The 26237-nt window shown below is 38.4% G+C and overlaps 1 protein-coding gene across 1 annotated transcript; it reads left to right on the forward strand.

The window, feature by feature from the left end:
• Window positions 1-1993: 1993 nt before the first annotated feature.
• Window positions 1994-25949, forward strand: btaf1 (BTAF1 RNA polymerase II, B-TFIID transcription factor-associated). Its single transcript, XM_084093509.1, has 38 exons — window positions 1994-2341; window positions 4478-4601; window positions 6241-6355; window positions 6590-6736; window positions 7303-7502; window positions 7699-7826; window positions 8392-8521; window positions 8624-8692; window positions 9421-9510; window positions 9591-9686; window positions 9877-10053; window positions 10430-10570; window positions 10809-10933; window positions 11041-11161; window positions 11358-11462; window positions 11555-11704; window positions 12287-12429; window positions 12517-12691; window positions 12765-12968; window positions 14824-15259; window positions 16114-16301; window positions 16404-16557; window positions 16671-16780; window positions 16874-17075; window positions 17959-18107; window positions 18275-18427; window positions 18602-18723; window positions 18832-18999; window positions 19100-19177; window positions 19276-19405; window positions 19823-19964; window positions 20076-20206; window positions 20495-20620; window positions 20710-20862; window positions 21632-21843; window positions 21934-22093; window positions 23179-23349; window positions 23478-25949. The coding sequence occupies exons 1-38, from the start codon at window positions 2328-2330 to the stop codon at window positions 23622-23624; spliced, it is 5586 nt and encodes a 1861-aa protein (XP_083949635.1). The 5' UTR covers window positions 1994-2327; the 3' UTR covers window positions 23625-25949.
• The last annotated feature ends 288 nt before the right edge of the window (window positions 25950-26237 follow it).

Below are 26237 nucleotides of genomic sequence, written 5' to 3' on the forward strand. Positions count from 1 at the left end.
TGTAAATGTCTATTCATATGATGGTTTGTGTGTGTCATTTGAAAACAAAATACCATTTTGAGAAGAAATAACATTGTTTTGAATGTAAAGTTTCATTTTTGCAGGAGAATTTAGGGGTTTTGCCCATTGTGTGTGTTTTTTTATTTGTGTGTAGAGTTCTGAGAATATGAGGCATGCTTTCAGAAAATGTGTGTAAACAATCGAGAAAAACTGTATTTACATTTGTAGAACATAACAATTCTTTACAGTAAGGTAAATGAAAATTAACAGTTTGCTTCAATAGTCTGTAGTAATTTACGGAATTACAGTAATGAAAAAAAAAGGTAGAAACTAAAAGTACATGTAATTCAAACAAATAATTGAGGGGCTAATCCTGCCTCTCTCTAGCATCAGGCCATAATCAGCAGTGTTTGAAAGGCACAAAGCTGAAATCTATTCTGTTTTGAATGTGTGGTTCACAGTTTTGACAGCAGTGTGTTAGCATTTGAACAAAGTGCTGTAAATCCACAGTGTTGTGCAGGTTGTGGTTAAAGTCATGGGATAAGTGTGTAGAGTTTTGAAAACTGTGTTCAAGCAATGAAAAACTAACTAGAGTTTGGTCCACATGATCTGCTGCTGTGCAGACTGTAGTTAGAGTTTTGCACATGTGACTCCAGTTGTGCCCACTGTCGTTTAGCAATCGAAAAAAACTGTAATACAATAGTGCACTGATGAAAAATGCACATTTATTTTTTCATATGCATCAATATAATCAATAATCTGAACGTAAAAATCTCCAACACTGACAATCCGAAGCACCCATGGGCTTATTTTAATGTGACGTGAAGCTCATAATTAAGCATTCATCTTCATGCATTTTAAATCAACCAATGTCAGGGTATGAAGCAAATTTTTTCAGTATTGGATTTTATATAAAATATATATTTGCCATCAATCCTTCATGGTTCTCAGTGCTGCTTGTTGTAGAATATATAGCATAATATTCTTTAAAATACTACAATAATGAGGCCAGTCATCACCCATTGTATCAATATTTTACCAGCTTACGGCTTCATGAGATGTTAGATTGTTGCAAGTGTAGTTCCTTACATAAAACGTAGATTTTTCAAAGCATAAACTAAATATATTGTATGTCTCAGTCTTCTCAGTGAGTCTTCAATCATCATACTATTACAAAGCTTTTAATACACTAGCTATATGAACATACTCTGGGTCACCGCGAGAGGGAGGCAAGACACACAGAAACCACCATCAACTACCAGACTACACAAAACTGCTCAACTGACTACACTCGATAGATATCCGATATCAAATGTATGGAATATCCAATGAGTGAATGACTGTGTTTTATGCTTAATAATAAAGAACGAGAGAACATTTAAATGTTTTTTGTTGCAATATTTAGATAACATGAAGTAAATAAGGTATTAAGAAATGTATTATGAAATTAATTGTAAAAATGTCCACATTCATCAAAGCCAAGAACGTTTTTTAATTATATTTCTCAGGGGGAAAATAATCACAGGTATATACGGGGAAATATAACTCTCCTTTTCTTAAGCAATAACTAAATACATATAATTAGTTTATATACGAACATTTGTGATATGAGTGATTCTAAAAGAGATGTTCTTTTTCACTAGTGATCAGAGTAGTCAATGAGTCGTAAAACATCTTTAAGTCGATGTTTGTCTTTGTGCAAGTGAAGTTTTCCTTAAAGTCATTTTAGTCATACTACTAAGTCAGTGTTACAGATCAGTGTCATTTATTGAAATTATTTTATTAAATGTCTCAGATATGAATTTAGAATAATTACAGGTACAAATAGAGCTTAAAAATATTTCTACTAAAAAGGAGATTAAAAATTCGTGTTTCCGGAGCATATTTTTTTTTTCTTGTCCTGTGCGCTTCCTTTTGAAAAGTGCGTTGTGATTGGCCAGCTGGAGCCCATGTAACCAATCACAGCGCGCCTACCATGGACGAAGGAATAAATGCAAGATGGCTCCTCATATAAAACCAGCCGCCTGGCTTCTCTTTTGTGACCAACAAAATTATTTTCCCCCGTTTATTCGATTAAAATACCGTTTTCGGGGTAGTGCGGAGGGCTAAATCAATCTGTACGCTGGCGTAGGTGTTATTCGGCGTCTTCGGGCGCTGTGGGAAATATTTAATAAGCGAGCATTCCGATTTTGAGGCAGTGTGCGAGAGATCGGGCCTGTCCGCGCACGCGACGGTCATCAACAGCGCGAGCCCGAACCTGATCCTGATCCCGAACCCGCACCCGAACCCCGCGCCGGGATCCCAGCCCGGGCACCCGAACAGCTCATATGGCTGTTTCAAGGTGAGTTAGAGGATTATGGTTGATTTGCAGCTGGCAAATGTGTCTACAGTTGAATATTCTAATTCTTAATACTTATATAATATATACATTATAGATATAACGGTCAATATTTGTTAAATGAGTTACGTTAAAGGTAATTCCTCACAGCTACTGCAAAAGCAATTTCACCTCCCGCACGAACACGTCAATGTAACCTGTCAAATTGTGTTATCTCATGCTGCATGTCATATATTGGTAGTGTTGTGTGTTATATTTCATATGCGTTATGAATCCAACTTAAATAGTTTGTGGTCTGCCTTAATGATTATACTTTATCCTGGTAAATCTTCGCCTAATGTGTAAATCCACGGGTGATTAGAGGACTAACCCCACGCAGTGTCATCCCTCTCCGGGTTGGGCACTGTCAGTGAGGTGAAGACATAGTTAACATTCACAGACTGAAGACAGCACTCGTTTCTCGTAATCCATCACTTGATGATGCAGTTAATGTGCCGTTATATAACGTGTCTGACAGGATGGTGAGGGGGAAGGTGCTAGTTTTTTTTTTTTTTTTTTTTAACCCTTATTGGTTATTTTTTGGTAATCATATTTTTTTTGAGATAAAGAAATTAATTAAAATGAGTCTCACGGAAAGCTTTTATTCCTTATATTCCGGGTCGCCCTCCCATGGGCGGCGCCACGTTTATCACGTGACCAGTTATTACTTATAATAAACTTTACACAAATTTATTGCAATCTAGGGACTCGCCTTGAAACAGAGAAACTGCGATTTGCTTCTTGCGAGAGAGTCAGCAGCGTGATTCATTTCTCTCTTCTGAAAAAGATGAAGAGATGGAAGAATATGAAGTATATAAATGCATTTACACAGCAAGAAGATAATATCTTGCTATATGAGTGCAAGTGAAAGTTAGTTTATATAGTTGATCATTTATAGGCAGGGCCTAAAACTAACTTTTTGCCACACCTGCCAATTTCTTAAGTGACTTAATTTTTTACTGGCCATAAATATTTTTTACCAGCCATATCCCAAAATCTTTATTAAGGTTACAGAAGTTATTCAGGGAAGTGAGTGATTGTTCTTTGCCTTTTGTTGTTTGATTAACATTTAAAACATACAGCAGCAGGAATATTAGGCTGCTGTCACTTTAAGACCTGCACAGATCCAATATACTTATACACATGCATTTTCATTCTCAACTGTTTACATTCACGTTTATGAGGGTACTTGCCAAGACGGGCCTTTTGACATCATTTTGTTTGAATAAGTCTGTTCAAGTGCAAGAAGACGTGAAAGAGAGCTCAATTCAGCATTTGCGTGCCCTCTGAGACATGGATTTCTGGGTGCGCGGTTTGGTAACAAGTAGGCTAAAGAATTGAGTTCCCTTTTGCATCTTCATGCCCATGAATATTTAAGGCTTAAAGGGTTAATTCACCCAAAAAGGAAAATTCTGTCATTAATTACTCGCCCTCATGTCGTTCCAAACCCGTAAGAACCTTTGTTCATCTTTGGAACACAAATTAAGATATTTTTGGTGAAATATAAACCCTACCCCCCCATAGACTGCAACGTTACTGCCACTTTCAAGGCCCAAAATGTTAGTAAAGACGTTGTTGAAATAGTCCATGTGATTACAGTGGTTCTACCTTCATTTTATGAAGCGACGAGAATACTTTTGAGAATTACCCCCCCAAATAATGCCTTTATTCAACAATTTCTTCTCTTACGGGTTGTACGTCAGAACGCCAGATCAGTATCATGTTTACAACGTGAACGGCGTCAGAGACTAATACGGAAAATAATTAGTTGAATAGTTTTTTTGTGTGCACAAAAAGTATTCTCGTCGCTTCATAAAATGAAGGTTGAAAGTGCAGGCACATTGCAGTCTATAAGGGGGTCAGAAAGCTCTTGGATTTCATCAAAAATATCTTAATTTGTGCTCCGAAGATGAACGAAGGTCTTACGGGTTTGGAACATGAGGGTGAGTAATTAATGACAGAATCTTCATTTTTGGGTGAACTAACCCATGAGACTTTTGCAGTGATAGAATAAATTTCATATGAACAGTCTAGTGGGACCACGGCTTAAATAATCAATTTATTTATAAAGATGTTATTTTCTCGTTTTATTTTCTCCAGGTTGGAACGTCTATTTATCTTATTGGACACAGGAACGACTCCTGTTACCCGTAAAGCAGCTGCTCAGCAGCTGGGAGATGTTGTTAAGCTTCACCCACATGAGCTTAATAACCTGCTATCAAAGGTGAGTTTAGGAGTTGTTCAGACCAACCAAAAGAAATAAAAAAAAAAATGTTTGGGGGGGACATAGGCTCATTTAGTAGTTTGTCAGTTGAACCGCAAAAAGATGCATTAAACTCATAAAAATGGTTCAGATATGCAGAAGAACATGCCTGTATTATGTACTAATAGCATATGTCTTATGTCTGAATTTGTACAGGAAGAATGTCTTTCCTAGCATTCCAAATAGCATGTTTGGCGTCTGTGGCTCACAATGCTCTCATTTGTGATGTGAAAACACTAGAATCGCTGTGGATAAGGCAATTATTTAGCAGATGCTTTTAAATGTATTAGTTTTTTTAATTTACAGCAAAATTACAACACATATATATCATTTTGTTGTTTAAAATCCGCACCAGTTAGACATGAACAAAAGCAAAATGTCCATTTCTCTTTCTATACTGACAGTGGATGCATTGTATGAGAAAGTATTTTGGCATCATGCTGATGCTTGCATCATTACTATAGCAACTGTTGTAGATACTGCCTGTCTATCTGAACAAATGGGTTTAATTTCATCACTTGCAAAATGCTAGTGTAGAGATGAAGATTGGGTTTGAAAAACAAATCACAATTGAGCCAAGATTTAAAGGTGCAGTAAGGGATTTCTGAGAAAACCTGTTAATATTTGAAATAGACACCTAAAAAACACCTAAAATCCCTTATTGCTCCGCCCCCAAAATAACAAACATGCTATGCAACACAGGCAACCACTAACATCAGACAGCTTTACGTAAGTTTGGATGAATCCGCTGTGAACAACAGCGTCTAAATGATGTCTATCAACAGCGTCTAAATAATGTCTAAATGTCTATCAATAATTTCTCAGATTTTACTTGCCAGTGTGTGTGTTAGAGGCTAAGTACAAGTCTCGCATAGATATATTTAGAGAGAGCCTTACATACCACGTAGAATCAACGCGCTACATGTAAACGATATTCTTTGTTGTATTTTCCTGTCAAAATAACGGAGTTCATTTGGAATTATTCAGCTTTTAAGAACAAGCAGAAGATATGCCGGTTTCTCCGGTAGTGGGTGGAAACTAATGCGCAAACTGCAATCTCATTGGCTGGCACTCATCCCCGTTTTGTTTTCTGATTACCATTATCTATTTTTATAATACACTGAATGACCAACAATATCTTAAACACCAACACCAGTCCTAAGTTCAGTTAAAATGACAAATATGCATTCATACATGGTTACCAAGTTTTAGTTCTAATTACTGAAGTTCTATCATTAAATAGTGCTTGATTATTATAATATCATTATATAATGATTGATTGACTGATGTTAAGAGTGTACGTTCAGATATTTAAAAAGTTTAAATTTAAACTGATTTGGTGGAATCATATTTTTTTAATATACAAGTATATCAGTCTGGCGAGTAAACTAAAAAAAATTACTAGCCAATGGCAAATTCTATTGCCGAGGTGTGTAGAGGGTTGAAAAAGAGAGGTTACAGAGAGATATTTCTTAACATAAGAATTAAGGTAAATGTTTGGAAGTTCTTATTTGCCTAATGTGTGGTGCATGTGAACAAACCTGAATTTCAACCCTTCCGAATCTGATTGATCTGGTTTCCCTTCGTCCGGCCTTAATAGGTTTTAACATTCTTGAGGAGTCCAAACTGGGATACGCGAATCGCAGCTGGACAGGCTGTTGAAGCCATAGTGAAGAATATTCCGGAATGGAACCCAACTCCAAAGCCAAAAGACGGTGAGATGAGTATTCCTAGATTGCATTACTGGAGAATTGGATTTTTTTTTTTTTGGTACTTTTTTTACAGGAAAGCGCATTGCTGCCATAACTATTTATACACTTGATCAATGCAGTCAAATGCAAACAACTCCAATTTGATCTTGCAGTGGTAATGCCACATGGCACGTTAAAAGCTTCTGTCTAATGTGTGTCTTGAGCTGAGCGAGAACTTTAATGTGTTGTCCTTCTCAGAGGTGTGTCCAGAAGATATGTCTCCAGAGGACATCTCTTCAGACAGGCTGAGTTTCTACAGGTTTGATATCTCCCGTCTGCTCAAGCATGGAGCGTCGCTGCTTGGCTCTGCTGGAGCGGAGTTTGAGGTGCAAGATGACAAGTCAGGTAGGATTAGATCTGGCACGTGGGTTAACACTTAACACTAACTTTTATGTCGTTATGTCTATTTATACTTGGAGTTTGTTCAAATTTTGCTGTTTAACAGGCACCTTTTGTGCCACAGACATCAATTATGTAAAATGCAAGATAACTACAGGAAAGAGATATAATACCACTGAATTTGATTGTAATAAGGAAATGAAAGCATTGGTCATTTGACATTTGCCTAGAATTGGATAAGAGATGCAGGTGATAAGTGTGCATTTATTTGCATATCTGTATGATTTTTTTTTTTTTTTTTTGGTCCATGTACTCCTTAATTTTATATTTCATATTAAACTTGTGTGTACTTTACTCTGCACCATTTGTGCTACAAGCATGAATGATACCTCATTGGTTCTATTATGTTTCTATTCAAGCGATTGTGATTATACCTGGTGGACAATAAAATGGGTAATATCTAGAGACCAGAGTATCATAGATTGTTTTGACTTGGACCAAAAAGCGCACACCTAGAACACCCTTGTTGGTTTTGCCATGATTCTGAGTCATGATTGCGTTCTGTTCTTTAGGTGAGACGGATCCCAAAGAGCGTTTGGCCCGGCAGAGAAAGCAGTTGCAGAAGAAGTTGGGATTGGATATGGGCGCTGCGATCGGCATGGACACTGAGGAGCTTTTTAATGATGAGGACCTGGAGGACGCTTGTGCCTCCAGTACCAACAGAACACAGCCTGGTAAAAGCCTGAGCTGTCACTTCTCACGCAACCATATGGTGAGTTGTGCTGTGAATATCTTACCTTCATCAAATTCTACAAAATTTGAATTAGAGGAGAAGGTGAATGGGCATAAATCATTGCAACTATATTGTGATTATTTAATTTCGTCCAGCCCTGGTTCCGGGTCTAAACGGGCCACTTATAATATTAAAATGTTCAATTGTAAGTTCAGGTTTGTGTTCTCTTCTTTAGCCAGCTGCAGAGCTCATAGATTCACAGTTTCGTCCAGGCATGAGCAATCGACAGAAGAACAAGGCCAAGAGGATGGCGAAACTGGTGGCAAAGCAGAGATCCAGAGACATGGATCCTAATGAGAAGAGGTAATGCTAAATATATCTGTATTTCCTTTATTCCTTGATTTTAAATGCCAACATAAAACACAGTTTACCCTGTACTATTAGCAATTTTGGGTATAACCGCTTTCATAAAAGTTTAAACAGCCACGGACACAGAGGCTGCACATGCTTTACTTAACATCTTCAAGACGACAACAACCAAGCAACTTTTATGGATCATAAACACTATATTTAAAGGGAATATGGTTTTATACAGGAATGCAATGTAGGCTGAGGGTTTAAGGTCGCTCTGCAGCTTTGAATTTTCACAAAGATACTAGGTTATCATACCTAATTTTTATGTTTCTGTTAGTGGGTGAGAGCAGACTTATTCTAGAACAACTTTTATGGTTTACGCAGCCACCTTCACATGTCAAAGATTTGCACCCCTAGATGCATTAGATGAATCATTTTTATATTCGGGTCGTGATGTGCCTGAAGACTCCCAGCCCTATATAAACGGTGTTTCACGTTGACTTTAAAGATAATGACTGTTCCTAGGTATGTGGGCGGTCAGTCTGACCACTGCTCTTATGTTCCTCTGCCACAGCAATGACAGTTTTGAGGGAGAGCCAGAGGAGAAACGACGGAAAACCACAAATGTAGTCATTGAGCAGCCAGCAACCGACAGCAAACTCTTAATTGATAATGTCCCTGATAACTCCAGTTTATTTGAGGAGGTGTGAGACTTGCACACATGCTTTCTTTTTCTTTCACACATTGAGCTGTTCCCATTCAACGTGTCCTATTGTGTCGGTCTAATATTTGTTTTTGTTTCACAGACTCAGGAATGGCCCCTGGAAAGCTTCTGTGATGAACTGTGCAATGACCTCTTCAACCCCTCATGGGAGGTACTGAAAAAAAAAACTTGTTCTGAAATGGCCACAAGACAAGAGGGGATCATACTAATCTAATGGTTCAGTGTTTCTGAAAATTAATGGACCAATAAAAAGTGCATTCAAATATTGCTATATTTCGCAATGCTTAACTTTATATTGCCAGTGAAATTGTTGTGAATATATCATAAATATTCAGTATATCTCCCAGGCCTGGTGGAGACTGAAATTTATCTCAAACGGAGCAGTGATTTATATCTCGATGTAATGCCTATCAGTGTTATTTTAGTATTACTTTATTATAATGTTTATTAATATTATTTTATTATAATATTTATTTATGAATTAACTTTTTATTTTATTTTATTTTTGTAATTTTGTAATTATTTTTGAATTATATTTAAAATATTTCTATTGTTTTATTTCATTTTGGTTTTAATTTTTGTAGTATTATACCATAAACCTTTTTTTTTTTTCAGTTAGTTACCAAGGCAACATTGAAATTTTTATTTTTTAAGTTTGGACTTTTCATCTAATATTTTTTTATTTTATTTAACTATTTCAGTTAGATATGCAAATTATTTTTAATAGTTTTAGTTACCGAAAACACTGATTCCTGCTGGTCTTGTGCTTTTTGAGACAAATGATCTTAAATGCAGCATGTGAACAGAAGTTATTTGTTTGTGTGGTTACAGTGAAAGGAGTAGTGATTGGTCACTGAGGTTTTTATTTGTCATTTTTAGATTCGCCACGGTGCCGGCACAGGACTGAGGGAAGTGCTGAAGTGTCATGGTGCTGGTGGTGGAAAGACTGTTGGCAGTACAGTAGAACAGGTATTCACCAGCTCATTGCACATTTTCACTGTCAGAGTATAAATTCAGTGTCTGATGTTTGATGCCGCCTTCATTCTCAGATGGAGCGACAGCACCAGGAGTGGCTGGAGGATTTGGTCATCCGGCTTTTGTGCGTCTTCGCTCTGGACAGATTTGGAGACTTTGTATCAGATGAGGTCTGTAAATTCTGAGTTTGTTTGTCTGTAGCCCTGTTGCCCCCTAGTGGCTGAAAAAGACTGACATTTGAACCTGTAATTGCACAATTGTGTCAGTGTCACTACATTTAAAAAAATTATTTATTTTTTGTGACAAGGCTTTCATTTTCTTGTTCTCATCTTGAAGCATTCCCTTTTCTTAACTTACCAGGTGGTTGCACCTGTCAGAGAGACGTGTGCCCAGACTCTTGGCGTGGCTTTGAGGCACATGGCGAACAGTGGCGTTGCCATGACTGTGGACATTCTGCTTAAGCTGCTAACTGAAGACCAGTGGGAGGTTCGACACGGAGGCCTGCTGGGCATCAAATATGTTCTTGCTGTCAGACAGGTGAAGAAATCTCTCATTCTTATGGGCTGAGATTTAAAGTGGTAAGGAGAATATCCACACGCGAGTTTACAGCTCCAAAAACATATTCATAATCAGTGCAATGTTTTGACCATCAAGTACTTCATCAGGCACAATATCCTTATGGAGTTAATTCGACCTAATGGTCGAAACGTTGCGCTGTCTATGAATATGTTTTTGGATATTAATATTTTGGATATAACTCTTCTCACCTCTATGATTGTCGTCTTTTTGCTCTGCACCTGAGCCCAATTAAGATTTGGGATGTGCACACCTTTTTTGTATTCTGAGATTTAAAGTGACATTCGTGTTGTAGTCTTTAGCCTTTGTTTGACCTTCACACCTTGCTGACCCTTAGGATTTGATCGCAGCGCTCCTGCCCCGGGTTCTTCCTGCCATTACAGAAGGCCTGCGGGATCTGGATGATGATGTTCGTGCTGTGGCAGCAGCAGCTTTGATCCCTGTGGTGGATGGATTGGTTCAGTTACAGCCTGCTAAGGTCTGAGCTCAAAGTTCATTTGTTTTTCAGTCAGTGCAGATATATCTGATTTGAATTGATATGTCTGGGCACGTCTTATCAGATGCGATAATCTTAAAATATTCAAATATAGGCCAGTCGGTCTATCACTGACAGTGTGCATGAAATATATTTTCCAACACATTGAAGCCAGTCTTACATCTAGCACTTTCTCTGGGTTAATGCCTGCATATCTATATCCCCTGTGTGTGCTGAATAGGTTCCCTTCATCGTGGACACACTGTGGAATGCTCTGCTGGAGCTGGATGATCTCACAGCCTCAACTAACAGCATCATGACCCTTCTGTCCTCTTTGCTCACTTACCCACAGGTCCGCCAGTGCAGGTTAGATCTCTTTAAATCTGAAAGGAGCTCATCTTAGTTGCTATTAACACCACTTTTCATGACAATGATCAATGGGAAACTAAAACCTTTTTTTTGGTCTTTCCCAGCTCGCAACAGTCTCTGACAGTGTTGGTTCCTCGAGTGTGGCCGTTCCTCAGACACACCATTGCTTCAGTTCGTCGGGCCGCCCTAGAAACGCTCTACACACTGCTTTCCAAAGCTGACCAGGTTGGAAATTTTGTGTAAAGTCTAAGATGCACAACTTTACAGGAAGGATTAGCATGTAGCAATGATTAGCATAAAAGTATTTTTAACTAGGGTTGCAGAGTAAAATTAAAATCAAAATATTTAGCATTTAACGTCTTCAGTTTCAAGTTTTTAATCTTTCCTGGTTCCTGTTCTAATTTAAAAAATTTGCCTTTAGAGTTGTGCAGTGTGGCTGAATCCCATCATGCAGGACATGTTAAGGTACATCTTTCAGTCCTGCATCCTGGAGAGCAACCAAGAGATCCTAGAGCTGATACAGAAGGTGATGCTCACTGAAACTCACTGTTCCACTATTTGAATGGTTTGTCTGATTGGTATGTAAATTAGTTTATTAATATGTTGATGTTTTTCTAGGTGTGGGTGGAGTTGTTGCGACAGGCGCCGCAGCAGTATGTGGTGGCGGCCAGCTGTCCTTGGATGGGTGCCTGGCTCTGTTTGATGATGCAAGCGCCACACATCCCAATAGATCCTAACATGCTGCTGGAAGTGAAAGCCCGCTTAAAGGTGAGGGTGGAGGTCAAAATCTCTTAACCAGTTATTTCATTTTATCTTATCGTTATCATTAAGAAATTAATACTTTTGAGCAAGGATGCACTAAATTGATAAATTAATCACTACTGTTTTCAACATTGATAAGACATGTTTCTTGAGCACCAAATCATCATATTAGACACTGTGACACTGAAGCTGAAAATTCAGATTTTCCATCACAGGAACATGATTAGATTTTAAAATATAGAACATTTATTTTAAATTGTAATAATTTCACAATATTACTCTGTACTACTTTGATGCCTGATGAACGGTAGTGTACATGCACAAACTTTCTGCCTGTCCAAAAGTACCGAGTACGGACATGATTTAAAGAAAGCAGGTTTTACACTTCAGATTAGAGCTCACCAGAGTGAGAAAGTGCTTTCCAGTTTTCTTTTCTTCTGTTCAGTATGTATCAGTCTGTCAGTGAACGGACTGTGGGTGGTCCGTGGGCGTGCTGTCTGAGGCTGAGAATAATCCAGCCTACAAACTTCACACTTCCCACTCATCCAAAAACAGATCTGCTTTGAACCTCATTCTGTTAATCCGCAGGAGAAGGCTTCTGGGAAGACCCGGCAGGGATCTATTCAAGTCAAGGAAACGGTCCAGGAATACATTGGTGGAGCGGAAACGATTACCGAAGACCCTGCCACACGAGACTATGTGGTGACACGTGCACGTCTAATGGCTGCAAAGTGGGTATGGGGGGAGGGATTCTTTAAACTTTTTTTTTCCTGTTTCTTTATGCCATATTTGTGTCTGACTACTTTGTGTCCTCCTAGGCTGTTGGGGGCGCTGTGCAATTGTATATGCGACCCACGGCTGAACAGCTCTTCTCAGGAACTCCGTCCTGCCGAGTCTCTAGCTCAACTTTTACTATTCCATCTCAATTCCAAATCGGCCCTGCAGCGGATCGCTGTTTCTATGGTGATCTGTGAGTGGGCAGGCCTTCAGAAGGTGAGAATGGGAGAGGGTCACTTTTCGGTTTCTTTTTAAACATGTTAATGACATGCTGTCCTGCATCACTCAGGAGTGTGAGCTGTTATCCAGCGTGGTTCAGCCCCGATTGCTGACCATCCTCTCAGAACAACTCTACTATGATGAGATCGCCATTCCTTTTACTCGCATGCAGAACGAATGCAAACAGCTCATAGCACTGCTGGCTGACGCCCAGATTGATGTGGGAGAACGCATCAACTCCGCTGTGTTCACCATTGATCAGGCCAATGAGCTGGTAAGTAAAAGATGCTAAAAGTCACAACTCAAGTTCTAGAGCGTTCTGCTGTTATCTTTTAAGAATGAGGTCCATTCTGGGCTTAAAGGGACACTCCACCCATTTGCATTAAGCTTTGCACTGTTAGAAACCCAGTCATACTGTTGAATGGTCGTGCAACACTCTCTCATTTTCCCCTGAGACGGGAGAAATCCGTTATTTACCTCTTACACTTCCTCCTACAATGACGCAAAAATCGTCATTTTGCGTCATTGTAGGAGGAAGTGTAAGAGGGGGGGATTTCTGTTGAGACTACAACACTCGTTCCTCATCTTTCCCAGGGGGCGGGACCCGCTCACGCTACAGACCTATTACAGATCAGTGGGTGGGACTTTACTCTCTGAAACTGAAAGCAATATCCTCCATCTTGTTTGAAGCTAAGCTAACAGGCGCTGTGGAGACAGATGTAAAGTTATGACAATAGCGGAGGAGAGTGCTCAATATGATATAGAAGAAGAGGATTTCGGAAGTCTGATGCTTGAATCAGGTGTTTGTGGCTACCTTTACAAGCCGCATTATAGCGAAGAGCAGCCGAGGCAGAAGACCTGCCTGCCGCGGACGAGGAGCCCGGACTGGCTCGAGTTAGGGCGGACTGGTGGCGCCGGTGATCTCACTATGCAACTACGAACCGCTACGAACACAGAGATAGAGTCCGTCTGCGGCAAAGAATTTCAACGATGACAATTTCTCCTGGACGAAATCTCTGAATCAGACGAGGACACGGACGTTTGTGTTGTGAACTATCCTAGTTTCGCACCGCATATGTTCTGACTGAACATCCCGGTACCATGCAATAATTCACCTTTTCGAAAGAAATAAAAACGAGGAGTAATGCACTAATGAGTTCGCCAACTAACTAGACATTTTGTGTGAAATGAATTTCAAGCTCTGGTGGTAGCTAGCCTTGTAGACGGAAGAGTGATTTCTCTTATAGGCAGATATGCGCTTTCTGGATTAGTGGGAGTGGCTTGCGGAGCTGTGCAATGTGGTGCATTGTGGGAGTTGTTGTCTTTCATACAAATGCGTCCTGAAGTTATTTTTTGTCTTTCCTCGGTCACGAAGGCACCAAATTCAAAATTTATTTTACATTTCGACTACATATATGACCCACTTTAAATAAAAAACAATGTTCAAATGGGTGGAATGCCCCTTTAAACATTAATAATAAAAAATAGTTTATTATATATAAAACTATTAATAATAAGTGTAATATTTAAATGCATTAATTACAATATTAATGTAAATGTATAATAATAAACAAATACATATATAATTTACTATATTAATATAATAATTTAAATATAATTTTAGTTTTATTTTTGATAATTACAATGTTAAAAACAACAATAATGTATATTTAATATAGCAATATAAATTATTATAATAAACATTAGTAATATTGTATTATATAATAACTTATAATAATTTAAATGTGTAATATCTAAATGTATTAATATAATTTTGCAATATACTATAATATTAATAATTATATAATGTACTATATTAATATAGACCATAATACAATTAATTCATAAATATAATAACTGATGATTATTATTATTTGTAGTAGTAGTATTTTGTATTTATACTACTTATACAAGTGTACAAAGATGGATGCAAAACCATTTTTCAAAACTATTTGTCCTTTAGAGAAAGCAATCCCAAAATGCTTTAGGATTAATCTTAAAGAAATCTATCTATTTCAGTTAGGACCCTTACTTAGAAGGCAGCTCATTAGAACCTATACGTGTCCTGTATGCCACTTTGGATTAATGTCTCCAAAATGGCTTCTTATTCATCCCCTGATTTTCTCTAGGTGACCACCATCTTCTCAGAATGCACCTCCTCTCTGAACCTCAAGTCACGTCAGTTCCAGCCTTTGGACGGCAAGAGGCTGCAAGCTCATTCCACTGTGTGCGAGACCAGCGCTGAATGGCAGCAGCTGCAGCTGAGAGTTCATACCTTCACTGCCTGCGCTGTGGTGGGACTGGCCATGCTGCCGGATAAGCTCAATCCTCTGGTCAGGCCCCTGATGGAGGCAGCCCGCCGCGAAGAGAACATACTCGTTCAGGGTTACGCAGCCTCCAACATCGCACGTCTGCTGCAGCTGTGCTCTACCAGATCTCCCTGTCCTAACGCCAAGATCGTGAAGAATCTCTGCAGCTCGGTGTGTGTAGATCCGATGCTCACCCCTAGTGCTGCCTGTCCTGTCCCGCCAGCCAGCGCTCCAGCAATACAAGAGAGCAGTAAAGGTGAGAGGAACTCCATAACATTCATATTTTCATTAGCCGCCCTTATTAATGAAACGAGAGCAGAACGAATTTGTGGGTAAATTGTTTAGTAAACTGTATGAATGGATTTATTGACAATTTATAAAAAAAATTATTCTGCTTTTATTTCAAGAATAAGGTCTATTCTGTCCCTTTAAGTATTATTATTATTATTATTATTATTATTATTATTATTATTATTATTATTATTATTATTATTATTATTATTATTTATTATTAATTTACATTTTTTGTTGGTGTGTGTATATACAACAATAACAAATTCTATTATTACCGCTATCACTAGGGGTTAAACGTATCGTTGTTGATCCGTACGGACCATGTGCTAGAATATTACAGTTAGACCTTACTTTATGTGAATTTGTTATATTGTATTTATCTATGCTTGTAATTAGTGTTGATGGTCCGATACATGACTCAAAAAACGCAATATGATCTGAATCGAGAGTTGTGATCCATTAAACCACTAGCTATTACTACTACTAATAATAATAATAATTGTGCAATAATAATAATAATAATAATAATAATAATACATTTTATTATTATTATTTACATGTATTATAAAAATGGATAATCTTGAAAATTTAAATAAATGTAATAAATAAAATATAGTATATAAAAATATATGGAAAATGCAACATTTTTAAAACGTTAACTTTTATTTCTATAGATTGTTTCTTTATAGTAATTTGTTCATTTATATTGGTATCTTTCTAGATCATCTTATTTAATTTGAATGTTGGCTTTTAATTTAAAATGTAAGCTGTATTGTTTCATGGGTTTTAGATTTGTGTATGTCATCTGTCCTCCAGGGTCTGTGGCTGAGAAGGATGCAATGCATCATATGGTGAACAAGACAAAGGGCATCATCACTCTTTACCGGCATCAGAAAGCAGCTTTTGCCATCACCAGTAAGAGGGGACCCACCCCCAAAGCCCCCAAAACCAACACCAACAATGAACTGCCCCTCGGAGGCAGCATTACTACAGAAACAGACGAGGTATGTACAGTGTTGTAATTAGTAGCGTCACGGTTTCCTCTTCAGTGATCTCATGACTGATGGTGTTTAATTCTAACTTTCTTCTTAATCCTTAATTCTAAGAGCAAGAAGCCATGTCTTATCCAGAGGAGAGGTGCAGAGTTCTGCTTGATGACAGTTGCCAGGCATTTCGGTCAGGACTTGACCAAATCATTGCCATATCTGTGGGAGTTCATGACCGTTCCGCTGAGAAATGCGCTGAATGCTCAGGGATTTGGTAATCTTAATGTTTCAGTGGAATTTGAGTAAAGTGACTTGCATTTGAAAAGCTCTTTATGACTCAGATGAATGTTTGTTAACCTTCTCACTTTGTGTCCGTGTTTGTTGCAGATTCCAGCCAGTTGTTGAAGCAGGGAGATTCGATTGCTCAGGAGCTTGTGAACTCTCTGCAGGTGCTGGAGGTCACCGCAGGAGCCATGTCCCAAGAGCTCATCCCTGTAGTATGTACACCTACAGCTTTCAAGAACGTCTTGCTTCAAACTGCATGAACATTGGAAATGACAGCTAGTCTCCTGTTGTCTCTATACCTGCAGTTGATGGAGCAGCTGCCTCTCCTGTGCACCTGTCTGCAGCATCCATACACAGCTGTGCGTCACATGGCCGCTCGCGGTGTGGGCGTGCTCAGCAAGATCGCTACTATGGAGACCATGAATGTGTTTCTGGAACATGTGCTGCCCTGGTTGGGTGCTATTGATGACAACACCAAGCAGGAGGGAGCCATCGAAGCCATGGCCTGTATCCTCTGTCACATGAAAATCTAGCTGTGTTTTTGTATTGCACCAAGGTGTTAAACTTAATTTAGGATGTATTATAATTTGAGTAAGACATGCATACAGTACAGTTCAAAAGTTTGGTGTCAGTAAGATGAATTTTAAGTCTTTTGAAGAGATATGATCGCTTTTAAAAGCCTTAATTATATCTCTTCATCATATAATCACCGAACATAAACAGAAGCTCAACCATACTTGCTTGAGCGAGAAAAAACCTGTTGCGGAAGCTCAAATGTTCTGGCATAACACTATCTTTCAGAATGTTTTGTATTAGAGTTTGGGGTGAATAGACTTTCAAATAGAGGGACTGAAATGTCCCAGATTTTATTACAAAATTTCTGAATTTGTGTTCCGAAGATGAACGAAAGACTTATGGATTTGAAATGACATGAGGATGAGTAAATGATAACAGAATTTTCAACTAAACAGAAATATCAACTAAATGTGCCCTTGCTGAATAAAAGTTTTAAGTCAAAATTAAACTGAGTAAGAGTAACGGTAAACAATTATTCATCAGAAAAATCCTGAATTTTTTTGTTTCCACAACATTAATTAGCACAACTGTTCAACATTGATATTTCTTGTGCAGCAAATCGGCATATTAGAATAATTTCCAAAGGATCATGTGACACACTAGACTGCTGAAAACTCCATCACAAGAATAAATTACTTTTAAAATGTGTTAAATAAGAATACTTTTTACTGTATTTGATTAAATAAATGCCTCCTTGGTGAGCAAAAGAGACTTCACAAACATAAAATCATACCAACCCCAAACATTGTTTGTATTGTACAGACATTTAAAGTGTGTTCAGAACACAAATATTTTCCCTGAGCACAGTGTCCAGGTGTGATGGAACAGTTGGATGTGGATATTGTGCCCTACATTGTGCTGTTGGTGGTCCCTGTGTTGGGCCGTATGAGTGACCCCTGTGACAGCGTGCGATTCATGGCCACACAGTGCTTTGCTACTCTGATCCGACTGCTTCCTCTTGAGGTGAGAGATCCGTAACCCGCAGTTTAGCATTCACACTTTTCATAGTTTCTAATGATGCAAGGCGTTCTGCAGAGGGTTCTCCGTATGGGCAGGATGCTTGTTGCATATCTTCTGTGCAGCTGTTTTCCTTTTTGTCTTAGTCTTTTTTTCTTTTTCATTCCTTTCAGGCTGGAATCCCAGACCCACCGTCAATGTCTGAAGATCTCATTCGGCAGAAGGCCAGAGAACGACACTTCCTCGAGCAGCTGCTGGATGGAAGGAAACTGGAAAATTACAAGATTCCTGTGCCCATCAAAGCAGAGCTCAGGAAATACCAACAGGTGTGTTTGCGTTTCACAGTTCTGTCCATGAAAATGTTCGTTTTTTTTATTTTTTAGCAAATCCTTCTGAGAATGGAAATGCACAACTTGAATATAAAAGAAGTTTGACTGCATTTATCGCTGGTAATTTCAATCTTTGTTTCATTCTTAAAGATTTTCTGTTGTCTTTTGTAGGATGGTGTCAACTGGCTGGCATTTTTAAACAAGTACAAGCTTCACGGGATCTTGTGTGATGATATGGGTCTGGGTAAAACCTTGCAGTCCATCTGTATTCTGGCTGGCGATCATTTCCTCAGGTACACCCCAAATCAACTTCACCCTTTATAGTGCAGCATAATAGGTTAAAAAGCAAGACTTTATTTGCCGAATAATATTGGTGTGTGTGTGTGTGTGTGTGTGTGTAGGGCTCAGGAGTTCACCAGGACAAAGGCTCCTGACTGTTGCCATTTGCCCTCCATAGTGGTGTGCCCCCCCACCCTGACAGGCCACTGGGTGGATGAGGTTGGGAAGTTTTGCTCTAAAGAGTATCTGAATCCTCTGCACTATACTGGCCCCCCCACTGAAAGAGCACGGTACGATCATAAGAAACTGTTAAACGAATATTGACACGTCATACAGTTTACAAAAAGGAATAGGAAATGCATGTGTGATTTCCTGTTTCATTTTATGCAGGTTGCAGCACCAGGTGAAGAAACACAATCTAATTGTTGCCTCGTATGATGTTGTTAGGAACGACATTGACTTTTTCAGGTAACAACTCGACATTTACTTGTTTATCATTCACAGACTTCATACACAGTGGGGGTGAAGGAAAGATTTAATGATTATATGCTGTTTCTCCCATACAGGGATATTAAATTTAATTACTGTATCCTTGACGAGGGTCACGTCATTAAGAATGGAAAGACCAAACTCTCCAAAGCGATCAAGCAGTTATCTGCCAACTACAGGATAATCCTCTCAGGAACGCCCATTCAGGTGAGAACTGAGCTCTTAAGTGCCATGTGTACACTACTGTTCAAAATATCTCGAATGCTCACCAAGGCTGTATTTATTTGATCAAAAATGCAGTAAACACCGTAATATAATGAAATATTATTAATTTAAAATGACTTTGAAAATGTTATTTATTCCTGTGATGCAAATCTGAATTTTGAAGAACAGCATTTATTTGAAATGGAAATCTTTTTTAACATTATAAATGTCTTTACTAAAACTTTTGATCTCTTTAATGTCTTCACAGTTCAGAAATTTGGAATAGTACAAGGAAAAAAAAAATGTGTACTTTAATTCAATAATGTACCTTTCATATTTTGCCAACATTGACTTGAAACATTCTGAAGCTTGATTTTGACGACACTGTCCTTCTGTTTTGTTTTTTTTGGTGGTGTATAGAACAATGTTCTGGAGTTGTGGTCTCTCTTTGACTTCCTGATGCCAGGCTTTCTTGGTACTGAACGTCAGTTTGCTGCCCGCTATGGGAAGCCCATCCTTGCCAGTCGAGATGCTAAAAGTTCCTCACGCGAGCAGGAAGCAGGTGTGATTTATCACTACATAAATAGTTGGTTTTTTTTTATGCATTTCTTAAAGCCATTTTAATAATGTTATCTTTTTAGTCTAAAATAGCGTGTTTGTGTGTGTTTTTCAGGTGTGCTGGCAATGGAAGCACTCCATAGACAGGTTCTGCCCTTCCTCCTGAGGAGAATGAAGGATGATGTGCTTCAAGATCTGCCACCAAAGATCATACAAGATTACTACTGCAACCTTAGTCCTCTACAGGTACAAAACACACACAGGATGTGGTTTATGAAATCCAGATTACAGCAAGATTAAGTGCTTTGAGTGTGTCAGAGGGGATAGCTGTACTGCAGCGCTACAAACTGCTACTAAAAGCCAAAGTGCACTATAAAAAATAAAAAAAAAACAGTTCTTTGAAACAATCTGTATTGTAAAAAGCGCTATATAAATAAAGGTGGCTTGACTTCAGTTAATCTGAAATAAGGAATTTATTTAATAAATGAATAAATAGCAGTAGTAAAATTGATGACATTGCTCTTGTTCTCTCAGGTTCAACTGTACGAGGACTTTGCGAAGTCTCGCGCAAAGGTGGACGTGGATGATGTAATCTCAACTACGTCTACACAAGAGGAAGAAGAGAAACCCAAACTAAAGGCCACCGGACATGTCTTCCAGGTTAATCTCAGGAAGTCATATAAGAGAGCAAGAATATCCTCCTCTCAGTCGAACAGTCTGTAATGTTGTTGTTGTGTTGGTGTTTTCAGGCTCTGCAGTATCTGAGGAAGTTGTGTAATCACCCGGCACTGGTGCTGACCCCTCAACACCCAGAGTACAAACACATCACAGAACAGCTGAGCAGCCAACACTCCAACCTCAGAGACATTCAGCATGCCCCGAAACTCTCAGCCCTCAAACAGGTGCGGTCCACACATCTGCACTACCAAAGCAGTTTCACTAGGTCATCAATATTAATGGTTTGGAGGGTTTTTTGCTTACGGTTTTGCTTTTAAAATATGAAGTTTGTTTCTTTTAATTATTAATATCAGCCCATGATTTTTGGCTTTTGCTTTTTGTTTTAAATGATCAATTTTGGGCAATTTTTGTGGTTTGGGTTTATCATCAATATCAGACAATAGGGTTGGGAATCTTTTGGAATCTCATGATTTGATTCAAATTGATTCTTGTCACTATTCCATTACATCGACATCGAATTTTGATTCAATATATGCATACTTTTAAATTTTTGTTAACACAATCATGGATGGTAATCAGCAAATTGTTGAATTGTTTTATTTTAACTAAAACGAAACTTTCAAATAAAATTTTCTACTGGATCCTTCACAGAAATGGGTGATCTAAAACAGTGGCTCAACCATTTGCCTGTCTGAAATTAGTTTAGTGAGGTACCTTCATGTGCAAACACTACTTTATTTATAGCACTGCTCTCACAACATCTTTGACCCAACATCTTGTTGTTAACAAACATTTAGAAAAAAAAAAACATTTTTTGAAATCTGTGAATCGATTTGAATCAGTAGATGATAGAAATGCAATTCATACTTTGTTTTAAATCATCAATATCCAGTGGTGTTTTTTCCCCCCATTTTCATCGTCATCAATAAATGCCATTAGTGTATAGTACAAACAAAATGCAGTACTAGCAGGATGTATTTATTTGTGTTGTAGCTGCTGTTGGACTGTGGACTGGGTTCATCTGGAGCGTCTGATGGCTGCACAGAGGCTGTGGTGGCCCAGCACCGTGTTCTGATCTTCTGCCAACTGAAGAGCATGCTGGACATCGTGGAGCATGACCTGCTCAAAACACAGCTGCCCACCATCTCCTACCTCAGGCTGGACGGAGGCGTTCAGGCCGGCCTCAGACACTCCATTGTCTCCAGGTGAGACGGCCACACAAACTACCCTGGAAATGTTTAACCTCGAAGGCAGTTCCATTTGGGTCACTGTATGTGGTCCTTTTCCTTCTACAGGTTCAATAATGACCCGTCCATTGACGTTCTGCTGCTCACTACCCATGTGGGTGGACTGGGATTGAATCTGACCGGGGCAGATACTGTGGTGTTTGTGGAGCACGACTGGAACCCCATGAGAGACTTGCAGGCCATGGACCGAGCTCACAGAATAGGACAGGTATGGAAGTGTTACTGTTTTCGTTAAAGCACATCAGTATTTATTAATGGACTAAAATTTCGGAAACCAAAACCTTTTGGTCGAAAATTAGGGATGCAGCGATTCCGATTGCTTTTTTTTTTTTTTTTTTTTTTTTAAGCAAATAGGCAGATATCAGGGTGTTGTTTTGTTTTTTAGCAAATTTATTTGTTGTTTATTTGCTCTATTACAAGCCAAACTGGCCTAAAAAAAAAAAATCTATAGCCATTTGAAATTAGAGGCAACCACAGAATTTTAACCTTGATCCAAGTAACAGGGTTCCCACGCCTTGGTTAACTTCAAATTCAAGGACCTTTCAAGGACTTTCCAGGTCCAACACCCTCAAATTCAAGGACTTAATGTGGGGACACATTTGTTGTGTCCAAAAACTAACGTTGAGGTACCATCGTAGTTTCTTGTGTGAGTGAAAGTCATGGCAATGTACAACACAAAGTACCTCATGTGGGAAACACTTAACGTAATGTGCGTAACTAACGTAAATCAAGCAAGCTAGTATGCATAGGCCACAAAGTGTTGGCGAAAATAACACATTAGCGAGAATAATATGGATTTTTTTCCAGAAAACTTCTTGCACAAAATAAATTCAAGCACTTTCAATGACCTGTATTGATGGATGTTTATTTTCCAAAACTTTCCAGAGCCTTAAAAAAAACTATTTAGATTCACAAACTTTCAAGGATTTCAAGGACCCGTGGGAACCCTGAAGTAAAGATGTTACACACATGTAGGATGAGCAGTTGTTTTTAATTTAAATGATATCTTAGAATTTTTATTTTATTTTTGAAGACTACTACGAACATGAGCAATGCTTTTATTGCTCGTTTCTGTTACATTTTAGCCTGTGTTTTGATCCGGAGATTCTGTTTTCTTTTAGCAGTGTAATAGCGCCCCCTACCATATAACAGTGAAAACACGGAAAGCTGGAAATTTCCGCCAATGGCAGGAAAAGTCAAAGAAATTTGATTAAATGAAGTTTTTGGTGTTTCGGTAAAAGAATATGTGAACAGCCCATTTGCATCCATAAAACGATTGCGTGTTTGTTTCAGAAACGTGTGGTGAATGTGTATCGTCTCATCACACGAGGCACGCTGGAGGAAAAGATCATGGGTCTGCAGAAATTTAAGATGACCATTGCAAATACAGTCATCAGCCAAGAGAACGCCAGTCTGCAGAGTATGGGCACAGAACAGCTGCTCAACCTCTTCACGCTGGACAAGGTCAGTGCTTAGAGAAAACACCTTCCCATGAAGCAATGCTGCCCTAAATGCTAGTTTTTTTCACATGCACATCTGCACAAACATTAATAATGACAGATTCATACTGATGCTTTTGTGTTGATGTTCAGGGTGAAGCAGTGAAGAGCGAGGCGGGTGCATCATCCTCTGGTAAAACCAGCATGAAGTCTGTTCTGGATGGACTGGGCGACCTGTGGGACCAGCAGCTGTACGAGAATGAATACGACCTGGACAGCTTCATACACTCCCTTAAATGAGCCCAGTTCAACTTGCACAACAAAACCCAAGTCTTCTGATTGATGGGACAACGGAGAGACGTGCACAAGCACTGTAGCTATCAGCCTTAAACACTCCAGTCTAATGCTCGTCACAGTCTTACAGCTCTTCCTGAATGTTCTTACAATTCGCTCAAGATTTGAGATCTAAAACTGTCCGTTTTTAATGCGGCACTGGAGGAAGTCTTAAAGCTAATCTTACAAAGCTGAGTGTTGTACGAATGACAATATTTGAACCTCAGGATTTCCAGAAGGCACTATCAGTATCCATGATGACAGTATTCCAGAACTGAATGAAGAGACGGTGAGACGAGGACTGGACGCACTGAAACGCTTCCACCATCGTGTAGAATGACTTATGGTTCATCCAGGCCACTAGGAGGCGCTTGACTAACTTCTGTAGGGTAATGAAGGGCTTGTTGCTTCTGCTCCATCAGAAATGTCTAACACGCACTGACTGAGATCTTTAGGTACAGCTAGAAGAGCAGCAGGACATCGGAAACATTGTAGAGTTTTAAAAAAGGAAAAAAAATAGAACTGTAAATATTTCTGTTATTTGCCTTTTTTGGGTAAGCTGGTAGAATTTTAATAAATTCTAATGAGCTCTCTTTAAAATGTCTTGTCTGTGTCGGCTTACATTTATGAGAAATTTGTGAATGAACAGCTAAACCAGATATAATGAAGTATTTAAGTATGTCACAGCTTCTGAAAAACATCAGTGGTGAAAAGTGTCAGGGAAAATAATTTGGCTTGGGTCAAAATGTATTATTTTGGCTAAATCGTCTAACATCTGCGACTGGTGTTTGGTTTGTGTGGTTGCATTTCAGCAGTGAAGATTTACAAGAGAATGAGACTGCAAAAGATGACAGCGTTTCACAGTGTCATACAATTACATTTAATAAGATTTGCTGTTTAGTACAGAAAAGGGAAAAATCATGAAGGTGGGAAAGCTAGTAAGCATTAGCAGCACTGCCTTTATTTTATCCCACACACACAAAAAAAACCTTTAATCACAGTATTACTGCAAAGTTAGACAAGCAGAGGTCCAAGTTAACAATCTCAATTCCAGACGTGAAATATGAAATTAGAAGTTAAACTGCATTAGGAAAAAGTTTAAGGAAAAAACACTTTTTTTTCCTTTTTAAATTAAATGACAAATGGAGCTAAAAGTGTGGTAGAATAGAAAAACAAGCCAAAATGACCTTACAGAGATTTTTGTGAAACTCACTAAAAACAATTCGTCTTATGACTATACAGCACAGCTTATATTGGGTTTCAATGATTGCAATATAGAAAAATCTTAAGACAGTTACTTTGAATGAAAACGAGGAAATACCGTTTCTACACTGGACGCGACAAAGCGACCGTTGCAAATCCATTATTTGTTGCCAGAAGTGGCGCGAACGGTTGAAGTACGTCAGAAACAGAACGTCGTGGGATTGGTCGAGTCGCTCCGCGCGGCATCCAGTGTAGAAAGCATCACTGTTATAATGGGTTCTGTCTGCTTTTGTCGCGTCTGGTGTAGACACGGTGTCTTAAGTTAGTTTAAAGTGACAAGTCAACTACTTCCACTACACTCTGCTCATAAATAAAATGCATTCTGGGAAACATCATGTCAGTTAAACGCACACATGCTATGTTCTGACAGTGAATGTGGAGCTACAGAGCTTTATATCAGAGCTCATTATTTCATCTTGTTTTGACTGGGTTTCACCACAACAACCTCACATTTGCTCCATTCTGCCATTGTTTTTATTGCCCATTCATTGTTACATTTCAATCACATATATTACCATCCATGATTGTGTTAATTTTTGTGTGCACTTTTTTTGTCCCGATCACACTAATGTAAGCAACAGAACTGACAAGCTTTGCATTTAAAAAAAAAAAAGAAATCTAGACATTTTAGTAACAATATTACACATTTTTAGCTTAAAAAAGAAATAAAAGAATTAGCGCCATAAAATAAATTTATTCCAAGTAAAAATACAAAATAATAATGACATTGACCAGACATGAAAGTCTCTCCCAGAAATAGCTAACATTAATGGTTGAGGAATTAGTGTGTAAAGAAAACACAAATAAAAAATAATGAAAAATATGTAAATGTGTTTTAATTCTAGTCTCTTTTTTTCTTTCTTTTTTTGCAAAAAATCTCTAAAAAATAATGAAAAAATTTCTCCGTACAAAGGCTACATTACTACTGGAAGGTACTAGCATGTCGAGTAAATACACAGTAGAAAATGATTTTAGTGAATCACAATGCTTGCAATGAAAATAAATCTGCAATAAAGATATATGCCTCTTTTTCAGTTCTTTTTTTCTCTTTTTTTTTTACAAACAGTACAAACAGTATTGCACATTACAACAAAGAATCGAGGTTCTCAGCCTTTAAAAAAGGGACTAATTCAAGTCTTGGGTGAGTAGAAGGCTTTCCATCAAGTTGAAACGTTTCGTATCTTTCCAGCTTTCCAAAATGAACATGGTTTTCTCTCCATCTTGCCAAAAACCATAATAAAAAATTAGTTTTCCCTAAATTATATAAGTTGTATGTGCGCTTTACAAAACAAAGGGGAACACATCATTTCACGAAAC

This window comes from Abramis brama (genome assembly GCF_963993115.1).
Source record: "Abramis brama genome assembly, chromosome: 19".
Taxonomy (NCBI): Eukaryota; Metazoa; Chordata; class Actinopteri; order Cypriniformes; family Leuciscidae; genus Abramis; species Abramis brama.

Excerpts from the sequence above, each read along its gene's own strand:
- btaf1 (XM_084093509.1), top strand. Across the intron at positions 11,705-12,286 it reads AAGTGAAAGCCCGCTTAAAG|GAGAAGGCTTCTGGGAAGAC; the intron begins GTGAGGGTGGAG and ends GTTAATCCGCAG. Across the intron at positions 16,781-16,873 it reads CCCAAGAGCTCATCCCTGTA|TTGATGGAGCAGCTGCCTCT; the intron begins GTATGTACACCT and ends CTATACCTGCAG.